General features: G+C 51.8%; 1 protein-coding gene across 36 annotated transcripts in view; it reads right to left on the reverse strand.

Moving 5' to 3' along the window:
- Positions 1-1,540: 1,540 nt before the first annotated feature.
- SUGP2 (SURP and G-patch domain containing 2) overlaps positions 1,541-22,202 on the reverse strand; it is a 44,528-nt gene continuing 23,866 nt past the window's right edge. For 4 of the 36 annotated variants that reach the window (XR_012428589.1, XR_286526.5, XR_012428586.1 and 1 more), the window contains 8 exons: positions 21,283-21,773; positions 19,744-19,855; positions 15,311-15,789; positions 12,776-12,837; positions 5,805-5,941; positions 5,025-5,145; positions 4,312-4,404; positions 1,541-1,796 (listed from right to left, as the gene is read on the reverse strand). Coding sequence is in view for 9 of the 36 variants with exons in the window: in XM_065535257.1 (XP_065391329.1) it covers positions 5,025-5,145; positions 5,805-5,941; positions 12,776-12,837; positions 15,311-15,789; positions 19,744-19,855; positions 21,283-21,773 (1,402 nt within the window). In the remaining 27 variants the exon portion in view is untranslated. Of the gene's footprint in view, positions 4,405-4,897; positions 5,146-5,804; positions 5,942-9,840; positions 9,903-12,775; positions 12,838-15,310; positions 15,790-19,743; positions 19,856-21,282; positions 21,774-22,202 lie in introns of those variants that run through there. The other 32 variants (XM_065535257.1, XM_005588499.5, XM_074026444.1 and 29 more) reach the window with 13 other exon arrangements.

A 22,202-nucleotide genomic window follows, 5' to 3' on the forward strand; every position in this document is an offset into this window, starting at 1 on the left:
GCCATGGAGACTGCTGAGACAGCCCGTGGGGAGAGGACGGCAGTCTGCGAGTGGCACCCTTGGTGTGTCCTGTCATTTGACTCATGGGAGGAGAAAGCCTCTGTGCTCCATTCCGCATACATCTGGGTTTGGTTTTTCATCTTTTACAAGGAAAAAGTCCTCGCGTGCTGCTTGAACATGCATGCGTGCACGTCTGTATATGGGCATACACGCACTGCAAAGGCTTGGATTGAAGCCACTCCTTGTTTTTGCTACTGGGGCTTCTCCGCAGCGCCCTCTGCCTGTCTTGCCCCAGGGAAGCTCCAGGAAGGAGAAAGGCCATGAGAGGCATCTTGTGGTTCCAGTTAGTCCTAAATTATTAGGTTGGTGGGAAAGTAATTGTGAGTTTTGCCATTACTTTTGCACCAATCTAGTACAAGGCAGCAGGGGAGATTTTACCTTCCAAATGAGATCCTTCCCAGTCTGCAGAGGGGAAACTGAGGCCTGAGATCAAGTGACCTGCCTGGGGTCAATGCCAGGACAGGCATCCTGGGTTGGAGGCCACCCCTTTTCCTGTCTCCTAACACCCTAACCGGCCTCAGGGCGGTATTAAGAGGAGCTAGGGGAAGAGGGGTTCCGCTACGGAAGAGAAATTCCTGGCAGTTGCTCACCCCCTGCAGGTGAGCCCCACATTTTCCCTGCAGGCTCTGGCCTTTCTCGGGGAGTGCCACTGAAGCCAGTGGTTAGACATCGCTAAGATGAAGGCAGGGTGAGGGTGTTGGCTTGAAACAGCTTCCCTGGGGCACAGCAGAAGTGAGGTTGGAGGTCTTGCCTCAGCTTCCTAAGGACTTTGTCTCAAGGCTCCCGCTAAGCTGCCCACAGGGACCTTCCTACATGAGCATCACCTGCCCTGGGCACAGCGCCTTCCCCCTCTGTGCAGTCTGGCTCCTCCCCTCCTCACCTTGGTCAGGCGGAGGCCCCTGCAGATCCCCTGGGTGCTGGCTTGGTCCCTGCTGTGCCCTCTGCACGCCCCTCCTCACCTGGAGGGCCAAGGGGCTGTTGGCAGAGGAACCATGGGCAGGCTGGTAGCACCCAGGGACAGCAGGGAGTATGAAGATGACAGAGAGGCAGCTCCTCAGTCAGAGGGAGGCCCAGGCAGGCCATGGTTTTACTCTGGTAGCTGGAACTGCCGTCCCATCCAGCCCTGGGATGATGGGGCAAAGCCCTGTGGCCACAGGTGAGTCGTAGGCAGCAGGGGCATGGCTCCCACTTCCCTGATACCCCTCAAAGGCAGCTTCTGTATTCGGCGGTACCAATCACCCTCCCTCCGGTGCTTGGTCACTTCCTGCTCTCTGGCATCTTCCAGGCTTTCCTGGTGACAGTGACACAAGGTCCCTCAGGTGGGGCGAGCCAGTCAGGAGGGGCCTGAGGGAGGAGCACCATGCTGGCGGAGGGCACGTACTGGGAGGCAGCCGTCATCTGGTTCTACACTGCACTCCCATCTGCGTGCGCTGGTGACTGATCTGATTTTAAAAACACAGCCATGGAGACTCTGGCACACTGCATTTCCTCTACATTTATTGCAACGGCTAAATGATTAACAACATTCACAACTTCTTAGATCTTAAAAAACAGAAACAAAAGAAAACTTTCATTTTGTAACATCACAAATGTCTTCTAGGCTTTATCAAGGACCAAAAACACTACAATTCTCTAAGTGATTTCCAGTGATGGAAACAAGCCAGAGACAGTAAGCACCCAGAGTGGCGAGAGAGCACTTCCAGATGCCTGTTGTCCTCTCGGGGGTGACCCTGGAACTAGAACGACAGAAAAGACACTGTGACTTTGACACGGCTGTGCCACCACACGTCACGCGCGACATGAGGATCCTGCAGAGTGGCCTCTGCAGAGAGCAAGGGCAGCCTCGATTAAGAGGGAGGGGCTGGGGGCACGGAGGGCCAGTGGCATCTCCTCTATCCCGGCCGGCCGGCAGCTGGCAGCACGCACCATGCTCTGCTGGCTCCCGACACCTTCACTGCCCCAGCGCTGAATCCACAGGAGAGGCGTCCTCTGAGAGTGTAGGGACTTTCTAGGTTCAAGGAGGTGTGCCCTCTGACCCCTGCCAAGGACTCACAGAACCATCTCAGCTCAAACTTGGAGGAGCGGCAGGAGGTGGGGGGTGGTCAGTGGCCACACACCACAAATTCCTAAAGCATTTAACTTTTTAGTAAAATGAAGTGGAGAAAGTCAAGAATTAACATGCTAGGACAAAGCACATGGAATGGTCAGGGCGATGCTGGAGAGAGCGAGCTTGATCCACGCTGTAGGTGTGTGTGCCTCGCTCGGGCCAGCGGGCCGAGCCCCGCTCGGAGCTCCATCCATTCACCTGACCCACGGCCAACATGGAAGCTGTCGGAGGAGTCAGGAAAGGAGAAGGAGAAAGGAGAAGATGAACCCCCCGCACCTGTGGTTCCCCAAAACCAGCTCTACTCTAGGCCCCCATAGGCTGGTTCGTTCGAGGGTTGGGTAATAAACCCAAGCCCCATCCTCCATGCTGGCACCTCTACTGCCATAAAGATCTGCCAGTTGCCAAAGCTACAGAAGCCACTGGAAGCAAGCAGAGCCCCTGGGGGTGGTGGCACTGCAAGGTGACAGGGACCAGGCAGACAAGGAGCTCGGACCACAGCCTAGGAAGTCTGTGGCTTAAAGAAAGCCAGGATTTCTTTTCTTTCTTTTTTTTTTTTTTGAGACAGAGTCTCGCTCTGCTGCCAGGCTGGAGTGAAGTGGCACAATCTCGGCTCACTGCAACCTCTGCCTCCCGGGTTCAAGTGATTCTCTTGCCTCAGCCTCCTGAGTAGCTGGGACTACAGGCACCTGCCACCACACCCAGCTAATTTTTTGCATTTTCAGTAGAGACGGGGTTTCACCATGTTGGCCAGGATGGTCTCGATCTCTTGACCTCGTGATCCACCTGCCTAGGCCTCCCAAAGTGCTGCAATTACAGGCGTGAGCCACCGCGCCCAGCCTTTTTTTTTTTTTTTTTTTTTTTTTGAGATGGAGTCTTGCTCTGTTGCCCAGACTGGAGTGCAGTGGCATGATCTCAGCTCACTGCAACCCCCACCTCCCAGGTTCAAGTGATTCTCTTGCCTCAGCCTCCTGAGTAGCTGGGATTACAGGTGCCTGCTACCATGCCTGGCTAATTTTTTTTTTTTGTATTTTTAGTAGAGATGGGGTTTTACCATGTTGGCCAGGCTGGTCTCAAACTCCTGACCTCAGGTGATCCACCCGCCTCCGCCTCCCAAAGTGCTGGGATTACAGGCTTGAGCCACTATGCCCAGCCCAAAGCCAGGATTTCTTTACAGCCAATACAAGTGGCATTTCCCACTCAGTTCTGGGGCTGATGCCCTAGCCACTGCTGTGTCCCCTAATCCCGGGGTGTGAGGAGGATCCTAAGTTTTCCAGATTTTTGCCCATACTTAAAACTTTAATGCTCCTGCTTCATGAGGAAGAATGAGTGGAGAACTGAGTGGAGTTACACACAGCAGACTGCTGGGGAATCTGTAGAGTGGCAGCGATCACACGCCTGGAAATAGAGCAGCTGCAGAGCCCACCCCAGGGGGAGCCTGCCTCTCCTTACAAAGGCTGTAATAAGACAGCACCTGACGATGCTACACGTGCGAAAAGTGCAGAGTCTCAGAGAGTTTACAACCCCCATCCTTTTGTAACTGTAGTTTGCTTACACTGTGGATTCTAAAGAGACATGTAAATCTGGGGCCGATTTAATCTGTTTAGTGATTACTCCCCACCTGATAGAGCTATTCTGTACTGTTGCTAAAATTTTATTAAGTCTCTCAAGATGCACTGAAGAGATGAGACATCATGAATAACACATTCATCAACTCAAGTATGGCAACTGTTCAGAGAGCTTCAGAGCTTTGGTACCTGAGCGCAGACTTGGTAATTACTGATTTGTCTCCCCCGTATAAATTCTGGAGAACAACGAGAAAACACCATCTGTGATCGTTTCCACATCACGTTTGCTAACAGAGCACTTCTGGAGAGCAATGGCCAGTCCGACTGGAAAACCAGCCAGAGGAGCTGGTTCCTCAGCACTCACAGGCTGAGGTGCCTTTCAGGGGCAGCGCCACCTTCTGAAGGGGAACCAAGACAGATTTGGAGGAGACTTGCTGCTAAAAGCATGTGAACAGAGAGGAGAGGCAAAAGCACATTGAAAATGGTGCATGTTTTTTCTTTGTGAGAAAGAAAAGCCAGCGAAACCTCCGCCCCAGAGACTGCAGAGACGTTTGTTTTCATGTACACACCAAACCGTACTTGGGCACTGGCTCCAGGCCGATCCAGGGCAGGGATGATGTTTTAAGGGCAATTGCTGCTTCAAGGCTTATCTTTCTCATCAGTGGTTTTGATCTATTCAGGAAGAGAACGATTTTGTTCAATACTGAGTTGGAAATTAGGTGAGAGGGACAACTAAAAAAAAAAAAGTAGAAAGATGAGGATATTTACAGGCCCAAGGCCCTGCAGAAGGAAAAGGATTTGAAGACCCTCACAAAGGGACACAGCTAACTGCCATCCTCTGTGGCGGTGGCTGTCACAGTCGGCCTTCCACTTGCATGATGGCAAGGCCCTCTGGACTAAACAATCCGTTTGCTGGTCATGTTATGTGGTAGGTGGCCCTCATCTGTGAGAGAAAACTTGAGCAAGAGAAGAGACAAGCGTGGCCTATTTCCACGCACACATCCACGGAGCCTGGCCTAGAGGCTTCGAGGGGCTCACAACCAGGGCACCAGGCAGGCCACGTGCAGCTGCCCTTGGCCAACATGAGGTTTGCTCCTTCAGCAAACCTGGAATGTAAGAATGGGGCATATCCGCATCCAGAGACCCTTTTGTTTCCCTCACAGAATTTTGTGATTTTTTTGTGTGTGGCATTTTTGGGGGAACAGGGAATATCAACTTTGTTGGGGGAATTTCTCTGCATACCAGCACGCCGGTGAGGGCGGAGGGCCTTATGCACTGTCCCGTAAACATACCTATTTGTTGGCCCGCTTGTGTCTGTACATCTGCATCATCCTCTGCCGGAACACATCGAATGTGTCTTCTTTGTGCTCCTGCCCGTCAGCACCCAACCCTTCCCCTTCTGAGGGGGTTCCCCTAAGGAGTGAAAAAGAGAGTCAGTTGTGCACCTGAGCCCAGGGCCTGGCATGCCAGGAACTGGGCATGGGCACAAACAGTCCATGAGATGCAGGTGTCTGGGACACACACTGAGACATCAAAGAGTAGGAAAATCAAGACACGACTCACAGTGGAAACAAGGAGTACTCACCCTCGAAGAAGAGCTGGCTTTTGAGGGGGTGCCCAGAGGGCCCTGGTTACCTTGGAATGCCTTACCCAGCAGGCACTAAGCTCAGTATTAAATGAAATGCCTGCTGGATGTTATGATTGGGGTTTAATAAACTTTGGGCCTGTGTTCGGGACCCTGGCTGGCCCGGCTATGGGTTCCCGGGATTGGGAAAGTGGTTCCAGGCCAAAACTACACAGAAGTACCACTTAGCTTTTATGATGATAACAAATGAGGACAAAATGACCAGGGCCAACAAGCTGGTTAAAAAATCTACAGCAGGACAGAAAGGAGCCCTGTAAACACCTGCATATGTAAATGATCAGCTTCTCATCTGAAGATGCCTTTTGTTTAAAAAACAAAAATCAATTGCCAGCTGTAAGTCACCTTGGGCGTGAGGGAGCCAAGGTCAGGCTGCAGGTGGAAGGACTGAGGCCCCACCCACTCCCACCCCAGGCTGCCTGCTGCGTACACGCTGACCGGCTCCCGGATGCCCTTTCCGAGGGAGCCCAGGCCATGGCCCTCCTTCCAGCCCATCTTCTGCAGCATCTGGAAGCCCAGGTTCTTATCGGTCAGCTTCTGCTGGGCGAAGTCCAAGTCCTTGGGTTTCTGAGGAGAGAGGAGTCCAGACATGTGGGCCACAGGGAGGTGCCTGGATCAAGGGTCTGTCCTAGGCAGTGCCTGGAGCCCCTCACCCCCAAATGCTCTCCTGAATCTCCAGATGCTCAGGCTCAAGCTCCAGTCCCTTTCCCAGTTCTCTGCAACATCCCTGGGTGGGATGGAACTTCTAAGTCAGAGGTTACTGGCCTGAGGTCAGTCCTGCCTCTCAGCCACCCCTGGTGCCAAGACTGTGAGGAAAACTGGGTAAGGGAATGTGCAGTCCCGGGGTCAAGGAGTCAGTAGGATGGCCCTCAGCGGTGCCCTGGATAAAGAAGGGTGGCCCTGTGACGACCACAGGGCGCAGCCCAGGGAAGAGTGGGGGGCACCAGGGCATAGGCCTGGAGGCAGAATGGGGGCCAGACGGTGGGTGAGAACTGGCTGGCAGTACCCTCCCTGAACCACCCCAACATACCCCTCTCTCAGTGCTTCATTCAATCCCTGACTGCCTTGTCTGTCCTAGGGACTGAGTTCTACTTGGACACCGGAGTCTGTGTGAGATCTAGCTCAGAGCAGACCTCACTGAGAGCTAGTATAGCTGTGATTGGTCCTGTGGGTGGTGGGGAAGTGCAGCATTCTCTGGGCCACTAGATGGAGATCTGGGGACAGACAGGGCCCTGGGGCCTCTGGAGGAGGAGCCTGCAGGGATCTAGCAGAAGGAATTTCTATTCACTCATGAATATTCATGACACACTGCTGTGTGAGAGCCTAGCCGGGCAGTCCAAGACCTTGCCATGTATTCCTTGGCTCTTCACAAACTTGTATGGGTGGGCTGGGTGCGGTGGCTCATGCCTTTAATCTCAGCACTTTGGAAGGCCAAGGTGGGTTGGATCACTTGAGGTCAGGAGTTTGAGACCAGCCTGGCCAACCTGGCAAAACCCTGTCTCTACTAAAATATAAAAATTAGCCAGGCGTGGTGGCGGGCATCTGTAATCCCAGCTATTTGGGAGGTGGAGGCACGAGAATCACTTGAACCTGGGAGGCGGAGGTTGCAGTGAGCCGAGATTGCGCCACTGCATTCCAGCCTGGGCAACAGAATAAGACTCTGTCTAAAAAAAAAAACAAAAACAAAACTTGTCTGTGTTTTTTTAAAATATAGAGTCTCGCTATGTTGTCCAGGCTGGTCTTGAATTCCCGGTTTTAAGTGATTCTCCCACCTCAGTCTCCCCATTAACTGGAACTACAGGTATGTGCCACTGCACCCAGCTTTAATTATTATTATTATTTATTTATTTATTATTTTGAGACGGAGTCTCGCTCTGTCACCCAGGCTGGAGTGCAGTGGCGCAATCCCGGCTCACTGCAAGCTCCGCCTCCCAGGTTCACACCATTCTCCTGCCTCAGCCTCCTGAGTAGCTGGGACTATACGCACCTGTCACCATGCCCGGCTAATTTTTTTGTATTTTTAGTAGAGACGGGGTTTCATTGTGTTAGCCAGGATGGTCTCAATCTCCTGACCTCATGATCCACCCTCCTCAGCCTCCCAAAGTGCTGGGATTACAGGTGTGAGCCACTGCGCCCTGCCTTTTTTCTTTTTAAAGACGGAGTCTTGCTCTGGTGCCCTGGCTGGAGTGCAGGGATGCAATCTCAACTCACTGTAACCTCCGCCTCCTGGGTTCAAGTGATTCTCCTGCCTCAGCCTCCCGAGTAGCTGAGATTACAGGTGTGTGCCACCACGCCCGACTATTTTTGTACTTTTAGTAGAGATGGGGTTTCGCCATGTTAGCCACACTGGTCTTGATCGAACTCCTGACCTTGGCTGATCTGCCCGCCTCAGCCTCACAAAGTGCTAGGATTATAGGCATGAGCCACTGCGCCTGGCTGATGTATTTCTTTAAGGCATTTACTGAACTACCTGAGAGGCTGCGAGAGTTCATGTACTCTTGAGAGGGAGAGAGGAAGGTGCTGAGGAGGATCATGGAGGCTGGTGCTAGGGGTCTGAGCAGGGGACAGGTGGGAGTGGCTGGGAGAGGGTTAGATGACCCTGGGCATGGGAAGCAGGGTGAGAAGGGCGTGCTGAGTCCTGTGAGCTCAGGTCCTTGGGCAGTCAGCTCTCATCAGCTTAGCGACCTGCCCCATCATGTCATGCAGGCCTCACGAGGTACAATTCAACCAAAATACAAATCCCCCCTTGCCATCTGCATTGAGGTGCCCAGGAATCAGCTTCCCTAACGTTAGGGGTGCATGGGGGAGGCACTTCAGAGACAAAGGAGCTTGGAGACAAGGCAGAAAAGGCTAAGCCTGGGGGAGGCAGGGGTTGGGAGAGGGAAGGGAGAAGGGAGAGTGCAGGGCCTCAGGTCAGGAGGGAGAAGAGAGCAACTGCTCCCATAAGGAAGGCCTGGGCCCCTGGAGCTCCTGGGGCCTCAGTGTTCTCACCCTAGAAAGGGACAAAACAACCTGGAGAGGTGCCGAGAACTCAACAGGCAGCAAGACGCAGGGGATCAGAAACGGATACCCCAATGCTGGGCGTGGTGGCTCACGCCTGTAGTCCCAGCACTTTGGGAGGCCGAGGTGGGTGGATCACGACGTCAAGACTTTGAGATCAGCCTGACCAATATGGTGAACCCCATCTCTACTAAAAATACAAAAATTAGCCCGGTGTGGTAGTGCATGCCTGTAATCCCAGCTACTCAGGAGGCTGAGGCAGGAAAATTCCTTGAATCTCGGAGGCAGAGGTTGCAGTGAGCCGAGATTGTGCCATTGCATTTCAGCCTTGGCAACGAAGGGAGACTTCGTCTCAAAAAAAAAAAAAAAAAAAAACGTATACCCCAAATTATGGCACTTTGACAGGTGGGACTAAAGCAACAGCCTCAAGGTCCCTCTGACCTCCCTCCTGTCTCCGTCCCTCCCAAAGCACAGGAGGAAGCTGTTCTCTTCAAGTTCCCTATCTACCTAGAAACTGGACCTGCCCAAGAAGAACAGAAGGGCCTTGGATCTCTTCCCTGAAACGTCATTAACCAGAGTTGAAATGATGGAATGTTAAACACCACACCTAGAGCCCAAACCATTGGCTGTTCTCTAGTCCCATTCAATTCTCAGTGAGGATCATTCACAAGATGATGCCTGCCTCCATTCATCTCTCCTAAAATCTTCTGCTTCCCCTCTAAAGTTACCTACAGCCTCCCAACTGCCCTCTCCCCTATGAAAAGGTATTTAGCTTCAACCACCTGGCCCTTCTTTGAGTTTTCATAATGTTTTATATGGCTCCTATGCTTATGCACGTGAATAAATATGTATAACTTTTTTGTTTTGAGACAGGATCTTGCTCTGTCACCCAGGCTGGAGTGCAGTGGTTCCATCATGGCTCACTGCAGTCCTGAACTTCCGGGCTCAAGCGATCCTCCTCCCTTGGCCTTCCAAAGTCCAGGGATTACAGGTGCACGTGGACTGCATACCATTTTTTATCCTGTTAATCTTCCTATTGTCAGTTCATTTCAACAGGTTTAGACTTGGACCTTCAAAGGCGGAGGGAAATTCCCTTTGTTCTCTTCAGATGCATCTCCGAGGGTATTATATGAAGTAGCTGTGTGTGTGTATGCGTGTGTGTGTGCATATGCGTCCACGTGTGTGTATCTTGTGTGTGTGGATGTGTGAGTTACTGGATGCAGGCAGCTCCTCCATAATGGCATGAGGTGGTCTTGGTGAGGTGGTGTGGGAATAAGTTTCTCTGCAGGGCAGTTAAGGAGGGAAGGTATGAAGGGAGGAGCTATGCTGTGGGCTGGGACAGGAAGAGGGGCACTAACAGTGAAGAGACACCTCTGCAAGCCAGGGGACACCACACAGGACCTGCTATACTGGGGGGCCCCTTGCCATGAGAAAGTGGCCTGGAGAAAAGAGGTGACAGAACCCACCGGATGAGATGAGAAACAGGGCATCCGTCAGGCCCTCCTGGGAACTGCGCACGACCTGGGCCCTGGGGTGACGGGTAGGGAAGGAAGGGGAAATGCTGGTCATGGCGGGACACAGGGGTCCCCAAATGGCAGGTCTGCACTCTTTTCCCTTTCAAGATAGCTGCTTGGAGGTGCAGCGCAAGAGGGGTCGGCTCAGCCTGGAAGTTTCTTCGGGAATGTTCAAATCTGTGTTTAACAATCATGACGGCGGTTTCCTGGACAGCTGGAGGAAAGCCAAGCCCTGTGGGCAAGGCGGAGGCGTGCAGAGGAGCTGCAGCCACCACGGCCTCCCTTCCATTTGCAGTCACTGGCAGAAAGGAGGACAGGTGCAGAGTCTCAAGGAGAGAGCAGCACGTGCAGGACACCCACCAGGAACCTTGTTCAGTTTAATCCTCACCGTACCTCCTACCTGCTGGGTAGGTGTGGCCGTCCCATTTTACAGACAAACCCGTGGCTCGGGGGTTACATGCCAAGGTTACAAAACTACTCGGTGGCAGGGCTGGGCTAGAGTACAGCTGTGCCTGACACCAAGGCCCTGCTGTGCCCTCATGTGGCCGTGCCCTTACCCAGGCCACACAAACGGATACCAGATGCCAGCTCAGCCTAAAACCTGGCACATCAGTCAGGACCATGAGCTCTGGATTCGGGAAGGTTCCTCCTTCCTGCCATAAGTGGGGTCAGACTGTTCTAGATCACCCGGAAGGGGTTGGAAGCAACATGGCATTGCCTGACACCAGCAGAGCGACCTCGCCTGGCTCCCCACCCTCCTCCCTGACCATGAAGGACCGGTGCACTCTCTCCACATGTGTCCCAGGTGACCCTGCCTGCCCCCAGCACTGTGTCCCCCAGGCCATCTGGAGTGTATCTGCCCCCTTTCTATAACCTGTCTCTAGGTCAGTGAATGGTAGTTCTGTCCCTCTTCTGCCCAAGCTGACTACCCTGGGGTCACCTGGACCCCTGGCTTTTGCACACCCAGCCCACAATCAGGTGTCACCCACTCCATCTTCACCCCTTCTCGTTGCTCCTCATGCCCTGGTCCAACTGTCTTAAGTTTGAGCCTCCTCCTGCTTCCCACCCACAGGCTGCTCTCCACCCTAGTAGCCACATCCGCCACAGGTCCCGGAGGGACCCTCCCTTCCCTGAGAAAGGGCCACAGCGTTAACATCTGTTGAGGTCCTGTGTGACCACCCCCTGATTCCTCTGCTGCCACAAAGGTCTCTTGCTGCCCCAGACTCTCTGCTGAGGCTGTGCCCTTCTCAGATCTCCACACTGTTTCTCCTCAGCTCCTCCAGGCTTGTGCCAACATCATCTGCAAGAGAGACCTCCCTTGGCTTTCCCAATTCAGCGGCATCCCCTAGACCCCACCTTATTCTCCCTCTCCTTGACCTGCTTCTCTTTGCCCACAGTATCCCCAGGACCACCTCATCCATTTCTCTTTCACTGTTGGCCCTGCTCGCTGCTGCCTCCAGGTGGACAATCAGGATCTGGCACGTAGGAGGTGCTGACGGCACACACCATGCTGTTTACTAGCAGATTAGTGCACTCTCTTCACCACACTTCCAGTCTACTAAGCTTGAACGTTTTTATGTTTTATTTTTTAAGGAGACCAGGAGGAGACATAGATCTTACTATGTTGCCCAGGCTGGCCTCAAACTCCTGGACTCAAGTGATCCCCCAGTCTTGGCCTCCCAAAGCACTGGGATTACAGGCGTGAATCAGTGTGCTTGGATAACTTGAACTTTTTTTTTTTTTTTTTGAGACAGGGTCTCACTCTGTTGCCCAAGCTGGGGTGCAGTGGTGCAATCAGCTCACTGCAGCCTCGACCTCTCAGGCCCAAATTATCCTTCCACCTCAGCCACCAGAGTAGCTGGGACTACAGGCATGCGCCACCATGCCCAACTAATTTTTGTATTTTTTGCAGAGACAGGGTTTTGCCTGTTGCCCAGGCTGGTCTTAAACTCTTGGGCTCAAGCGATCTGCCCATATCGGCCTCCTAAACTGCTGGGATCACAGGCGTAAACCACCCAATAGGCCTTAGCGTGAACTTTTTGTTTTTTTTTTTGTTTTTTTGGTTTTTTTTTTGAGATAGAGTCTTGCTCTGTTGCCCAGGCTGGAGTGCAGTGGCACGATCTCGGCTTGCTGCAAGCTCTGCCTCCCAGGTTCACGCCATTCTTCTGCCTCAGCTTCCCGAGTGGCTGGGAGTACAGGCGCCCGCCACCACGCCCAGCTAATTTTTTGTATTTTTAGTACAGATGGGGTTTCACCGTGTTAGCCAAGATGGTCTCGATCTCCTGACCTTGTGATCTGCCCACCCCTGCCACCCAAAGTTCTGGGATTACAGGCATGAGCCACCACACCTGGCCTAGCTTGAACTTCTTTTTTTTTTTTTTTTTTTTTTGAGATGGAGTCTTGCTCTGTAGCCCGGGCTGGAGTGCAGTGGCCGGATCTCAGCTCACTGCAAGCTCCGCCTCCCGGGTTTACGCCATTCTCCTGCCTCAGCCTCCGGAGTAGCTGGGACTACAGGCGCCCGCCACCTCGCCCGGCTAGTTTTTTTTGGTATTTTTAGTAGAGACGGGGTTTCACGGTGTTAGCCAGGATGGTAGCTTGAACTTCTTACAGGGCCAAGACACTATCTCGCTTATCTCTCAAATCCCACTGCATCCATTACAGGGATCTCAACTATCCATTACACAGATGAATCACTAGTCTATGCTTTGAACAAAGGCAAAACAGTTTTCAAAAGTCCTCCCAAGAGAAAAGTCTCTTGTGTTTTACACGTTAATACCTCAGTTTGAAATGTGAGCATAGCTTAATCACAAGCTGCAGCTTCCATTGGAACTCCAACAAATTCTAACCAACTATACTTTGAGTAAGGACTACAAATGATTAAGCTCACCTTCTTTTTGGACATGGGACGACCCCGAGGCCTGTCATAGGCAATTCGAACTGGTTCATGGACTAGAAGACAAAAGAAAGAGACATGTACACATACGTACACGTGCTTTCCCTACATTACTTAGAGACTGAAGGTCCTGCAGTCTATTTTGGCTAACAGTTCTCTAACGACAGAAGGTGTCTTAGGCCCTGCATGGGCCTAAGCCCCAGCTGTGCCCCAGCTCTTTTCAGGAATGAACATGTATGACCCCTGGAGTGAGCAGAGGCGGGACACACTCAGGGAAGGCAGCTTGGGCCATAGTGAAGGGTTCACTTGAGGGGTGCCTCGCTTTTGGAAAGTCTATTCAAACCTAAGAGTCCCCACATTTATAACAAAGGATCCAATACATGGATTATTTTCCATGACTACAGAAATATTTGTGTACCAACTATTTGTGATACTATGCCCTCCTAGTTTATCTGTAGCTAATTCACTGGGAAATAATTAAAGTCTGGGCCAGCCACAGTGGCTCATGCCTGTAATCCCATCGCTTTGGGAGGCCGAGGCGGGTAGATCACCTGAGGTCAGGAGTTCGAGACCAGCATGGTCAACATGGCGAAACCCCGTCTCTACTAAAAGTATAAAAATTAGCCAGACATGGTGGCGAGCTCCTGTAATCCCAGCTACTCAGGAGGCTGAAGCAGGAGAATAACTGGAACTTGGGAGGCAGAGGTTGCAGTGAGCCGAGATTGCGCCACTGCACTCCAGCCTGGACGACAAGAGCAAGACTCCATCTCAAAAAAAAAGAATTAAAGTCTGCCTAAAACTTTCTAGTAAAAAACAACCATGCTTCTCATATAGAGGACCAAATCGTATTATTTTATTTTATTTTTTATGAAAGGGAGATTAGCAAGTCTGTTTTTTTTTTTTTTTGAGATGGAGTTTCGCTCTTGTTGCCTAGGCTGGAGTGCAGTGGCATGATCTCGGCTCATGCCAACCTTCACCTCCCAGGTTCAAGAGATTCTCCTGCGTCAGCCTCCCGAGTAGCTGGGATTACAAGCATGAACCACCACGCCTGGCTAATTCGGTATTTTAAGTAGAAATGGGGTATCTCCATGTTGGTCAGGCTGGTCTCAAACTCCCGCCTCAGTCTCCCAAATTGCTGGGATTACAGGCGTGAGCCAGTACACCCGGTGCAGGTCTGGTTTTATCTCATCAACTACCAAAAGAACTGAGAGCTTCTAAAACAGAAATAAAAAACTCCACCAAGAAGAGCATACATAACAAGCACTCTGATACACTACCCACCATCCATGACAAGTTTAATTATTTACTTCATTTTTTTACATTAAATTTTTTTTTTCTTGTAAAGATGAGGTCTGGCCATCTTGCCCAGGCTGGTCTCAAACTCCCAGGCTCAAGCAATACTCCTGCCTCAGCCCCGCTAAGCTGGGATTATAGGCACGAGTCACTGCGCCCGGCCCATGAGAAGTTTTGAAGTTTTGAACGATGGTAAGGGTTATAGTAGAATGGTTAGCATTTCACTGCAACACCAAGGTTTTCAAACACAAAACATGAGGACTATTCCAAAGCAGGCAAAACCATAAGGCCACTGTCACCTGTAAATATGACTGTCTGAATGATGTAGAACACACCGGTGACTGTTTAACACAGTCCCACAATGGGGCACCATTCACTACAACTTCACACACAGGTTTTGCAGCAGAAGTCCCATGTGAAAGCACGGTCCAGGCCTGACTGTGGGGAGATAGCTTGGAGGGCATGGGGGGCACAGGAGTCATCTGGGCCACGGCCTGCCCACCAAAAGGCCACATGAGATGCAATTCCATGTACCGATAGACTAGGAAAGGTAGAATACCTGGGTCTCGGAAAACAGTCAGTGGTTGCTGGGGCTGAATGGGGCAGGGGACTGAAATGGGACAAGAGACCTGTTCTGGGAACAGGCTTCAGCTCTGCTGTATTAGTGGGGTCTCGCCTCTGCACAGTCAACAAAACTCAAATGGTCCACCAGGAAAGGGTGTATTTCACTGCTGGTAAATTATACCTCAAGAACCCGGAACCTTCCCACAGGAGAGCAGGAGATGGCCTCCCATGGCCAAGGAAGGTCCCACTGACCACTGCCTGGGACCACCCTTGCTCTGTTCCCATCTCACTGTCATGACATGAAGCAGCTTATCAGCACCCTGGGCCTTCCAGGAGCTCAGAAGGGCCCCCAGCTGACAAAGTCACAGGCAGGAAAACAGCTGAGATGACCCAGGCCCACCCCTCCACAAGTGGGGAAGCCCCAACCTGAATCCGGGCAGTCAGGGAAATGTCCAGTAGCAAGCAGAGTGCCAGAAGCCACAGGGCAGCAAGGAAACATGTCTTTAGAGCAATGCCTTCAGACCACCGGGAAACATGAGTGTCGGTTCACATTTTGGAGTGGTGCACAAAACTCTTTAGGATTAAAATGTCTCCAACTGTCTCTTCTAACTCTCACAGCCCACCAACCAAGAACTGTGCTGGAGGCAGCTGTGCCGACAGGCGGGCACTCACCTTTTGGCTCCTGGATGAGACACACTCTCTTGGGAGCTGGAATCATGCCAACCTTCAACGACTTGCTGCTGATCCTCTTCCGGGGGAAGCAGGTACCTGAGGTGGCCTGTGACAGGGCAGGTGTTCCAGCCAGGTCGTCCTCGGCAGCCTCACTGGGAAGGCCATCGGCAGGGGTGCTGCCCTCAGACTTGCCCGCCCCTCCGGGAGCAGGGGCCTCCTCTCCGCCATCCTCATCGTCCTCCTCCTCCTCCTCAGGTATCACCTCTGGGCTTTCCAGCTCAGCCTCCCGCGGAGGGGGCTCATCTTCAAACTCTCCTTCCCCTTCCATGAGGTCCACGGGGCTCTCCTGAGAACCCGCAGTGTCACCACCACCAGTGTGAAGGTTGTGCGGAGATGATGTGAAACAAATTGATGGACATAGTTCAAACACTTTCTTTCGATAGAATTTGAAAGCAGAACTATTTTGGTCATGTAGAAACCTGGGCCACAGAGGAAATACATTAGGTTACCAGATGGAATCTCTCAACATTTTTATTTGCTGAAACTGCCGGGATTGATCCAAGGAAGGTGGAGGTGGGACAAGGGAAAGAATAACCTGACCGCTCTCTATGCGGCTATAGCTTGATGGTGCAGCCTCTCAATGACAGAAAATTTGAAGAGTACTAGTAACTTAATAAGGAGCTAGAATTCAAGGAGCATAACTACTTTCCAGGGGAGAGAGGCAGATGAACAAGGTATGCAGGGCCTGGGAAAATGCTGGAATAGAAATCTGGCCTGAGACCCATCTCACCCTTTCTGGTTACATCACTGGCCTCTCTGGGCCTCCATGCGCCCATTTTGACTCTGGTTCCTCCCAGATACGAGAAGCATGGAGAGACGCCAGGAGGCGCTGCACAGTTACTGCTGGAACATGTGCACCATGGAGCTGTAAGGTGCCCCCAGAGAAGGCTCCTCACCCCTAGCACTTCCCACTTGGGGCCTGCAGTCCAGCTATGTGGGCGTGGAGATGAGGCCTCTCTGTGCCTCAGGGATCTGGTGGCCACTTTGACTTGTAACCACAGCTATGAAGCTGTGGCTGGTATGACAAACTTAAAACACTCCTGAAAGCACCAAAGTCCACTTGGACCAAAGGAAAAATGGCCCTCATAAGGCAACTCAACCTCATAAATGTGCCAAGTCCTCCCAATTAGCATATTAATATATCCCAATAAAACCCTGTTCTGAATCAGGACAAGATGGTTCTAAAGTTCATAAAGAAAAATAATATATAAAAGTATCTGGGAAAACTCCGAACAAGACTCATAAGGGGTTCCAGCCCCACCAAACACTACAAAATGCCCCAAAGCCTCTAGAGTTAAACAGCATAGTAGTCCATAAGACAGACCGAAGGAACAGAATAGAAAGACCAGAAACCCAGCATTCGATTAAGGTAGCCTCTCAAACTACTGCGAAAAAGGGGTGGTCTTTCAAAGAATGGTATTGGAAAAACTGGACAGCTTTATAATTATTTATTATTATACATTTTTAGAGATGGATTCTCACTCTGTTGTCCAGGCTAGAGTGCAGTGGTGTGATAACAGCTCACTGCAGCCTCAAACTCCTGGGTTCAAGAAATCTTTCTACGTCACCCACCCAAGTAGGTGGGACCATAGGCAAATGCCACTATACCAGGCTAACACACACACACATACACACACACACACACACACAAACACACACACAACTAAATATTAGCAGAAACAAATGAATCTGGGCCGGGAATGGTGGCTCATGCCTCCCAGCACATTTTGGGAGGCTGAGGCAGGAGGATCACCTGAGGTCAGGAGTTGAAGACTAGCCTGGCCAACATGGTGAAACCCCGTCTCTACTAAAACTACAAAAATTAGCTGGGTGACACCTGTAATCCCAGCTACTTGGGAGTCTGAGGCAGGAGAATCGCTTGAACCCGAGAGGCGGAGGTTGCAGTGAGCCGAGATCACGCTACTGCACTCCAGCCTGGGCGACAGAGTAAAATTCCGTCTCAAAAATAAATAAATAAATAAATAAATAAATAAATAAATAAATAAGATTGTATGACAACTTTATAACATAACCACACCCACAAAATGAATTAACTCAATGAGCTTGAGCACATTAGAATTAAAATTTTTCTAAAGGCAAAAGAAACACAAAGTCATCTTGGCCCATTTACAAGCATGGCTGGATAGCGTCCAACACCCTGCCCAGTATCGTGGTCAGGATCCAGGGCTCTCCCTCCAGGGAAGGACAGAACAGAGTACTCTGAAGGACACTGCTCAGAAAAGGCTGTCACAGATGGGGAGGAATCACCCAAAACCCAACAAGTAGTACAGCCCAAGTACCCAGGCTAATGCAAAATTCTCCTTTAAACTGTACTTTTCATTGGGAAAAAAAAAAGAAAAAGAAAAAGAAAAAAGGACTGATGGGATGCCCCCAGCTGCCCTGCACTGAGCTGTCCTCCTTACCCAACCCTGCCAGGGGAAATCCCACATACACAGTGGACAGGCCCAACCCCAAGGTCTACAGGACCCAGCAGCTCCCCAAGGCCACCACTGTCTGTAAAAGGCAGAACCTGACTGTAAGCCTGGTCAGGCTTCCCATCTGTAGGTGGTTGGTGCCCCACAAGGTGGGTGGTACCTCAGTGCAGGACCCAGTCATAAGCCAAGGCTGCAGAGGGGGAATAGGGCCTGGCTCGTGCAATCAGGTCCCAAACAAGTTGAAAGAGTATGTTCCGTCACCACTGAATTCCATAAATGCGCTGAGAAATGCACGTTTTCAATTGTATTTTTTTTTTTTTTTTTTTGAGACGGAGTCTTGCTCTGTCACCCAGGCTGGAGTGCAGTGGCCGGATCTCAGCTCACTGCAAGCTCCGCCTCCCGGGTTCACGCCATTCTCCTGCCTCAGCCTCCCGAGTAGCTGGGACTACAGGCGCCCGCCACCGCGCCCAGCTAGTTTTTTGTATTTTTTAGTAGAGACGGGGTTTCACCGTCTCAGCCAGGATGGTCTCGATCTCCTGACCTCGTGATCCGCCCGTCTCGGTCTCCCAAAGTGCTGGGATTACAGGCTTGAGCCACTGCACCCGGCCTTCAATTGTATTTTTAATTGGACGAAGGCATGACTGTCCCACAAGCTGGGACCAGCACAAGGAGTTCAGAGCCCCCTCAGTAGGGTCCTGGCTCGTAATGGAAGATGGGTGCCTCCCACTGGTAGCCTTTCTCTGGAGGGTGCGTCTCACATCACCCCAGGGAAAAACCCTAGGGGCTGAGCTGGCTTCTAGCCCAGGTTTTCTTGCCTACGGGCTGTGTGCTTTTGAGCAGAGCTCCACCTATCTGAGGAATGGAGAGGGCAAAGGTACCTGCTCCCAGCATGAGCACGCCACGTTATCCCCATGTAGAAGTGCCTCCTGTCCAGACCTGGGCAAGGGCTATCACTATCATGCAGTGAGCAGTAAATCCTCACCTCTCCCCCCTCCCCTGGCCAACTCCTATTTAGTCTTTGGATGCAGATTAAATGTCACTCTGGGGAGGCTTTTCCTGATGCCCTAGAAGGGCAGGTCCCCTAGAACAGATTTTTTTTTTTTTTGAGATGGAGTTTCACTCTTGTTGTCCAAGTTGGAGTGCAATGGTGCGATCTCGGCTCACTGCAACCTCTGCCTCCCAGGTTCAAGCAATTCTCCTGCCTCAGCCTCCCGAGTAGCTGGAATTACAGACACACGCCACTACATCTGGCTAATTTTTTTAATTTTTAGTATAGAGACGGGGTTTCACTACGTTGGCAAGGCTGGTCTTGAATGCCTGACCTCATGATCCATCTGCCTCAGTCTCCCGAAGTGCTGGGATTACAAACATGAGACACTGCGCCCGGCCTTTTTTTTTTTGAGATGAAGTCTCGCTCTGTTGCCCAGGAGGGAGTGCAGTGGCTCAATCTCAGCTCACTGAAACCTCTGCCTCCTGGGTTTAAGCAATTCTCATGCCTCAGCTTCCTGAGCAGCTGGGATTACAGGTGCTTGCCACCATGTCCGGCTGATTTTTGTATTTTAGTAGCGATGGGGTTTTAGCATGTTGGTCAGGCTGCTCTCGAACTCCTGAACTCAGGTGACTAGAAGAGATCTTTCTCCCTCAGGCCCCTGGCTCAGCTGAAGTGAAGTCATGATTTACTCCTGGTGTAACCCCCATGGTAGGAATGCATTGGCCAGGCTGTGGGCTGGCTCAGGACATGTTTGTGGCATGAACACACTCAAATCTAAAGGGTATAATGGCCAGTTGCAGTGGAGCACACCTGTGGTCCCAGCTACTCCGGAGGCTAAAACAGGAGGATCACTTGAGCCCAGGAATTTGAATCCAGCCTAAGCAACATCCTTAGACTTTCTCTCTTTGAAAAAGAAAAAGGTGTGATGAGACCCGGGGGGTACGTACCACAGGTCAGGGTTATCGGTGCTGTTTTCTATGCTGAATTGTTCGATCTCTGGTCCCACCTGAGCAACAAATCTAGCCAGTTTCTCTGCAGTCTCCATTGTCTTCATGTCAACTACAAAACATAAAGCACCTGTCAGGCATGACTCCTGAGCTGCTGCTCCCCGTGTAAACACTGCAGGGTTGTGGAAGCTGATCATAAAGATGGCCTGCGTGTCCCCTCCCTGTAGCCTTGCCCTTCGCCACATGCAGACTCCTTGTCACCAAGTGAACTCTGTGTATCACCCCCTCAAATCAGGGCTGGTCCTGGGACTCAAATCGGCTATAGCATGTGGTGGAAAAGCCTGTTGCCAGTTCCAAGCCTGGGCCTTGGAGGACTCGAGTACTTCTGCTCTCTCTCCTGGAGCCCCAACCCCAACTGCCAGGTGAACAAACATGGGCTGGCTGCTGGGGGGATGACAGGCGCATGGCCCAGCCATACCATCATCTCAGCTGACAGCCTGGACACCTGCTGCTGATCGCAGACACATGTGTGGGCTAGCTCAGCAGATGACCCAGCCACTGGCAAATTCACAATACCGGATGCCTCCGGGATTTTTTTTTTTTTTTTGAGACGGAGTCTTGCTCTGTCGCCCAGGCTGGAGTGCAGCGGCGAGATCTTGGCTCACTGCAACCTCCGCCTCCTGGGTTCAAGCGATTCTCCTGCCTCAGCCTCCCGAGTAGCTGGGACTACAGGCACGTGCCACTATGCCTGGCTAATTTTTTGTATTTTTAGTAGAGATGGGGTTTCACCATGTTGCCCAGGCTGGTTGCGAACTCCTGAGCTCAGGCAATCCGCCCGCCTTGGCTTCCCAAAGTGCTGGGATTACAAGTGAGCCACCATGCCCGGCTGATGCCTCCTGTTTTAAGCCACAGTTTGGAATGGCTCATGACATAGCAACACCTAGAGAATGCAGCCGTTGTGGACACTTTTTTGCCCTCTCCTTCCCACTTAGTGCTGAGTAGGAAGCACTGGCCAGAGAGCAGGCCTGTGGTACAGAGAGAAGGAAACAGCTAAGGTGACAGAAGAAACAGAAGGGGTGAAGTTAGTCGATTCAGAGGAATCAGTGCAGGTCAGTGAACCCCAAGAACAGGAACTGTGGAGACCCTGGGGATGAGGAGGCAGAATGAGAGAACAAGACAGCCCTGAGGACTATCAAGAGAGGCCAGGATATAGCAGGACACGGGATCCCAAGTTCACGCAACAAACTGCCCACGGCCCCAGCAGCAGAACCCTGTCAGGGAGCACAGAGGCATGGGGCAGCACCTCGTGCCAGCTCCACTCTCAGGAGAGGAGGAGGGAGCTGCAGGACTTGCATGCAGCTCTCTCAAGAAAGTAAGAGAGAAAGCGCCAACACGTGCACTTGTCTTGGCCAGGTCCCTAGGGCTTTTATCCACTGCCTTGCCTAGATTGCAGCCCCCTCTCCCCAATTCTAGAGAGACCTTGGAGATGGGAGAGTAGGGACTGGGGCCCAGAGGAGGGGGACAGGAGTGAGCACCCACTGTCAGCAGATGGGCAGGGAGAAGAGGTCTGAGGTGCTTCAGAGATGTCCACTCCTGTTGGCTTGGGGGATGGACCTGAGGCTTCTGAGCTGGGGTCCTGAGGAGAGGGTCCAACTGGGTCTGGCGGGCAGTCCTTGTTGGCAGCATCATTTCTGTCTGGCAGGGATGGTTTTGCCTGTGAGAGGCCTGGAGTCTGCCGGCCGTGGTGTTTCAGCCTGGTGCCTGAGGATAGGAGGGTCTGGGTCCCAGTGGTCGCTCTCCTTGCCTTCCAGCCCCGGAGCCCTTGAGCACGGAGGAGCCCCCGCCGCTGCCACGGAAGCAGTTTCTTCTTGAGGTTACGGACAGCCCGGGCATACAGCATGGCCCGCACCGCACACTCTGCTGAGGTCGGCTTCTGGTCGGCTCCTCGCAAGTTCTGGCTCATCCGCTGCATTTCTGCCAACTTCAGCTTGTAATATTTATACTCCAGACTATTTTCATCAGATAAAAACCTACACAACAAAACAGGCATAACAGGACATTTATGAAAACACCACCAGGTCCCAAATTGTTCCTGCAAACACAAATCCTTTCTAAGTGGCCAACTTCTGACTGTCCTCTGCTGTCTCAGAGGCTCTGCCTGGCTCTACTGAGGACCCAGAGCTAAGCCCAAGACAGCTGCCCTGCTAAGAGTGACCGCAGGGCAATCAGGAGTTTGAACCGAGTTCCTCCTTGATTTCCATCAGCACCAGCCATGAGGGAGCTCACAGTTCATTATGGCCTGGAAACACAAACCAGTCACCTTGGAGCCACAGCACCCTGGCAGGCAGAATTGACACCTTTTAAATGGCCCAGCCAGGATGAGAGTTCAATGAGCTTTTGACTGTATCAAGGCAAGTGTGATGTGACCCACAAGAGAACATTAACCAAGGAGCCTGTGC

This window comes from Macaca fascicularis, chromosome 19 (assembly GCF_037993035.2).
Source record: "Macaca fascicularis isolate 582-1 chromosome 19, T2T-MFA8v1.1".
Classification (NCBI taxonomy): Eukaryota; Metazoa; Chordata; class Mammalia; order Primates; family Cercopithecidae; genus Macaca; species Macaca fascicularis.